This window comes from Musca vetustissima, unplaced genomic scaffold (assembly GCF_032173495.1).
Source record: "Musca vetustissima isolate MV318-11 ecotype Yass unplaced genomic scaffold, APGP_CSIRO_Mvet_v1 utg22848, whole genome shotgun sequence".
NCBI classification, from domain to species: domain Eukaryota; kingdom Metazoa; phylum Arthropoda; class Insecta; order Diptera; family Muscidae; genus Musca; species Musca vetustissima.
The window spans coordinates 238,868-244,777 of record NW_026879901.1 but is presented as its reverse complement, the minus strand read 5'-3'; the positions used below and the strand labels follow the sequence as shown (position 1 = coordinate 244,777).

General features: G+C 36.9%; 1 protein-coding gene across 1 annotated transcript; it reads right to left on the bottom strand.

Moving 5' to 3' along the window:
• Window positions 1-487: 487 nt before the first annotated feature.
• Window positions 488-5,203, bottom strand: LOC133325093 (trans-1,2-dihydrobenzene-1,2-diol dehydrogenase-like). Its single transcript, XM_061533918.1, has 4 exons — window positions 4,996-5,203; window positions 1,122-1,413; window positions 803-1,049; window positions 488-742 (listed from the first exon to the last, which is right to left on the bottom strand). Exons 1-4 carry the CDS (start codon window positions 5,201-5,203, stop codon window positions 488-490), a joined length of 1,002 nt encoding a protein of 333 aa, XP_061389902.1.
• Window positions 5,204-5,910: the final 707 nt, after the last annotated feature.

Below are 5,910 nucleotides of genomic sequence, written 5' to 3'. Positions count from 1 at the left end.
CTTCGGTCTCGAGCCTGATCGGAGGTTATCTGTACCGCGGGTGTCAGGTGCCCCTGAATCAGTTGATTCAGTCTGACAGTTAGTGTGGCTCTCTGAGGAGCTTCGCTGGGTTGTGGTTTCGCCCCTTACCCCTCCGATTGGTATTGGTCCATACGGCAGGGACTTGCACAAATATGTGTCTTATTAGTGTCTGACATCAGTGACTATGTTCTCTCCCACAATGACTATAATAACATTAGAGTAAATTCCTATCATGTTTTTCAGTTACTACAACAACCAGGAATTTAGTCAATTGGATCCCATTAGAACTTTCATAAAAAACAAATCTTTTACTTTCATATTAAAATAGCATTTCTTTATTACAAAAAAGAATATAACTATATGCTAAATAAGTATTATATACACTTGCGCTGCATACATATATGATCAGAATCAAAATAACACAATTCATATTCAAATATTTCTCTACTGTTTTCTATGCTGTCATTTAATCCTCTGGAAATACTACACCAATTTGCTTGCGGATTTCATCTTCAATTTGTGCAAACAGCAGACTATCATTGTGGCTAACATTTTCATTTTGTATTTTACCCTCGAGAATACATTGACGTGCAGCTTCGGCTTCATAACGAAGACCTTCAGAATTAACATAAACTGTGTCCAATTTTCCTTTCGGCAGAACCCATTCTTTTTCTTGGCCATCGATGTCAATAATTTTGGTGGGGCACCAAAATTGTAAGAGCTAAAAATGTATAAGATATATCACAATATTTTCTAAAGTAAATATTGTTTGTAGTCTTACCGTTATTTGACCTTTAGTGCCTTTAATAATGGCATTATTATCCAATTTCGTTTTGGCACTGGTGTGCATTTTGGATTTTCTCATTCCCGAATATATCAATTCAGTTTGGACATCAATGTCAACACCCTCTGAATTTAGTTCACCCTTGGCTATTATTTGCTGTGGTGGCTCCTGGAATGCCCATTGTGACACTTGTATGGTATAAATACCCAAATCAAGAACCGTACCGCCACCCATGTCCTTTTTCCTGCAAAATTAAAAAAAAAAATATTTTTTTTTAATTAAGTTAAATAAATAAAAGAATTATTTAATATTTTACTTCAATCTATCGACATCTTCAAGTGGAAATCCAAACGACACTTCAACTTCTTGTATTTCTCCCAATACGCCAGTGGCAATTTGTTTCTTGACATATTGATAAGCCGGGAAAAATCTCGACCATACCGCTTCCATTAGGAATAATTTCTTCATTTCAGCATATTGTATTAATTTTTTGGCTTGTTTGTGATTCAAGCATAGTGGTTTTTCACACAGTATATGTTTGCCATGCTCCAACATTAGCATGCATATTTCAAAGTGTTGTGGATTCAAAGCGCCAACGTAGACAATATCTAAAAGTAAAATAGTATAAAGAGAAATTGTAATATATTAAAATATATAGAAACTTTTCCTAAGTATCAAAACAGTTGAGATTTAGATCGCCATATAACCGCAATTGACGAACAAGAAAATCTATCCAACCTTCTATATAGATTACTAATAGCCACCATACAACCAGAAATATTTCGATTGAAGGTTGGTAGAGTTTAGAAATGTTGGTTTATTTATCCATGTGAAGATTTCAACAAAGCTCAAGATCAAAACAGTAGAGATTTAGATCACCATGGAACCCCAATTGACGAACAAGAAAATCTATCCAACCTTCTATATAGATTACTAGCAGAACTGCTACCATACAACCAGAAATATTTCGATAGTATTATCGAAATGAAATCCCGATCTGTCAAATCGTCTGTTTAGGCAAACGATCCAAAATTTCAAGGTGTCGAGCGTGGATCATCTTCATGAGGAGACAAGGATACTGTCAGTACATAAGGTGTTGCTTGCTAGACAGTTCCTTCTGTCAAGTCGCCCTAACCACCACATAGTGGTGCAGGATCCTCCTCCATAACACATCCGGAAGGACATCAGACACTTCCGCACAGACATCCAAGACGTCATACCATCCGACCTCAATAGCTGCAGGTCTGAAACAGCTGCACACTCGAGCGGTGAATCAAGCCTTCGACGGATATTGCCTAAACAAAATCCTTAATGAACATCCCCCTGCAATTAGTGACTCTGAAAAGCTCCTCCCCAAATCCACTAGAACAACTGTAGCTCAACATAGATCTGGTTGGAGCACCATTCTAAATAATTATCAATCAAGAATTATTTCTAGCACATGCGATCAGTGCCGAAACTGTCACAGCACTCCTCATGACACAAATATCTATTTTCATGCCCAGTCAGGCCCACAGATTTGCGCCCTGTGGATCTCTGGGTAGTAGCCCAATATTTGCAGCTTCCAACATAATATATTCATATATATATATATATATATATATCCTAACACCTACACATACACACACATAGCCCAATAACCCACACACAAACATAACCAAAAGTACCCATATCCCATCATCACACAAATCCCGCACACTTTCCACACACTAATGAACAGTCGAACTGTTACAACAACAACCATATGTAAGTATAGGGAAGACGGTTCCTTTCCACGTAAGCTTGTGGTCATGGAATGTTCCCAGTTATTTTGCTTTTAAGGCAGGAGTTAAGGCAAGGAGTTAATAAGGCACGCTGCATTATATCGGGAATACATCTTTGGCATAGGATACAACCTTTATCTTAAGATGATCGAAATTCACCAGTATCTCATTTATCACCAGAATCCATGGTAGAGGAGAGGGAACTCTCTCAAGTAGTGTTCCTCTGTTGACAGATTCCCTTACTGAATTATCTATAATAGATGAATTGATAATTCTGCTTTCCGGCATTCTATCAATCCATTTTGTTAGGAGAGAGGAGACAACTGTACATTCGAGAGCAGAAAGTATAGTTTCATATTATTGAAGGTTCCTTCAATAATGAAGAAAGCATTGTGTGAAACGGAATTTTTCATGATCTACTCTGCCGATATCAAATGCTTCGAAACAGAAGGAACCTTCAACTCTAATTGCGGAATTCTGAGAGTGTTCCGTACAAAAATTCTTTAACAGAGGGTAATCTCTCCCTTGTTTTGTTGTAGCAGATTATTCTGCTGTGAATTTTTCTTTCTAATCTGGTTGTGCTTATAACTCCAAGTTCAAAAAGGCTGCGACCTGTACCGGTTTAATCCAAAGTGAATCAATTGCATCAGTGTGAACACGATTATATCCTGCTTGTTAGGCATGTTGAAGTAGAACTCCCTTTTATACTTCTGGATCCATCTCTCTTTCTCTCCAGATCATGAAAATCATTCGACATAGGCGTAGGGATACGTAGAGACAAAAAAAAGGATACGGTCAGAGACAAAAATAGTCGATTTTTAGATTTTTAGAATTTTCGATCTTTGGCTTCATAGGCTATCACACGGTGGTGTAGAGATACGTAGTCGAGAGCAAAATTCCATTCATAGACTTACTGATTTTTGACTCTTACCAAAAAGACGATTTATAGAATTTTCATATAGTTGTGTCTATGGACGGGTAAGTTCTTCGTCTCCTCATGAAGATGATCCACTGGAGTCATAAAGAGCTGTTGCAGTTCTCAGGACGGCATTCTGGCAGGTCCGAATATTCTTGTGTGTATCACATACATTCACAAACCACACACTGCCGCAGTTTACCACTAACCTGTCTATTGCTTTATAAGAGAAGAAATTCACAAGATCAGATAAGAAGAAGTTTAACCTCCCACAAATGTCATACAATCATCCGCGTACATTACGATCTCTATGCCGTTCGGTGGTTATGGCATTCCAGAAAGGGGTTTTTTGTGGCTCCTGGTGATAAATGCGAAGCTACATCTTCCCAAAGGTTTCAGCCTATTCCGATGATGTTGTCTTGTGTATAAGTAGTTGAATTTAGTAAACTTAACTCTAAGAAATACACCCAAGATGCTCTGAATGAACGTTGTAAACCTCGAACTTTGGATATGAGACTGTCTTCAACATGATTGGAAATCGTGATTAACCGAATAACGATAGCCATATTAGTAACAAAAAATATATTTCTACCTCCACTTCAAGGATTTCAATAATAATTATTCCGAAAAGAGAATTCTTTAAAAGTGACTCTACTTCTAGTAAATTAGTCAATATATACAGATGGCTCCATAATCGAAGTCACTATGGAAAGTGACCATTGTGAGGAACTAACCATAAATTACCAATATAAACTTAGCCAACTTTGTAGTGTTTTAAATTGAGAAAGAGGTTTGTGACTGAAAAGTTGCCATGCATGACTTACGATGACTCTTTGTTGGGTTCCAGAGAATGAAGTGACTGATGAGCTTGCGCGATGGGGAGTCACAGGCGCCCGATATACATATCGAAGAATCTGTATTACCACCTACTGGCTATTTCATTGGAAAAATCCGCAAAAGCTGGACGCAGATAGTTTGTGGAGCACAGGTGCAGAACTTCAAATTCCATTTGGCCGGAATTTTCAGACGTAGAACTGCCTCATTGTTATCACAAAGTCGCTACTGTTGGGGTGGTCCAAACACTTTTACCTCGGCTCTCATCACAAAACTAATAATTAAATAAAACTATTGCCAACACATCTACTCCAGAATAGATTCCATCAAAATATACAATTTTGCAAAGAAAAAAAAATGAAGCTGTAACATCATCTTCTTTCCCCCTACCTCCTCTATATTGTTTTTATAGTTATCCAGGATGAGCTCAATGGACAGGAGTATCCGATGTTAAAGCAACTTTTAATTGATTCCCGGTACATACTATGACGTAACTTCTTGTGGCTATTTATTTAAAAGCTTCTGAGTTGACCACTAATGACAAGAACCGGAGCTAAAATAAATACGTTGCATTATTCTGATTAAAAATAATACCAAATCGATCTCAATTAATTATCTTTATCCATGAACATCTACAATCAATAAAACTAATTAATTATACATTCCGATTTACTTACCCACGTCACTACATTCCGCTAATTCCTCGTAGCTTGCAAAGTGTTTGGGCATTTCATGTTTCTTAGCAAATTCCGCGGCCCTTTGTTTATCGCGGGCTGCCACAGCAATCATTTGATGTTCATCTGATGGTAAGGTGGATAGGGCCACACAAAAGTCATGGCTGATTTTGCCAGCTGACACAATACCCCAACGTAAAGGACTAGGCATTTTTAAACAAATTATTAATCAGGATTTTTCAAGGAAAAATCTCCACACAATCAGTGGTAGGTAACGTCCGCCAGCAGAGAACTACAGTAGGAAACTAAAATGATAATAAATAAAAATTTCATTATTACAGCGATGAAAATGCCTGGTTAATATTTACTTATAGATAAGCTTCCACTAAAATATATAACTTGTATAAGGGAAGGGATATCTGTGACCGGCAATTAATTGTATTCGTTGTTGATTTAATAAATGCACAAACATACACACACATGCACACGTCATACTCAACATGTAAAAAAGTGCCAATGCATTGTTCTAAGTACCTGTAGTTCAAACCATATACCTGATTGCGCAATTTGTTTTATCAATTCTTCCTCAATATTCAACACCTCTCCCACTTTAATTTGTATTCTCGACTCAAAATTGATCGATTTTTGCTTATTTATTTAGTTGTTGATATTATTTGAATACTTCTTAATAATAATAATAAATTGTAAACCTCTTTACCCTGATCAATATTCAGCTGGAATACTTGAAGATACCGGCTGCAATATGCACTTGCATTGGCAGAATAGAACTTGTCTAGTGTATTATTTTTGTTTATATCCCCCAAAACAAAAACAATAATAAAATAGGCCGTAGTTACACTTAGTGTTAATTGTGGCCGAAGCTAAATAAAAACGTTTTGCGTAAAACAAGCCGTTATT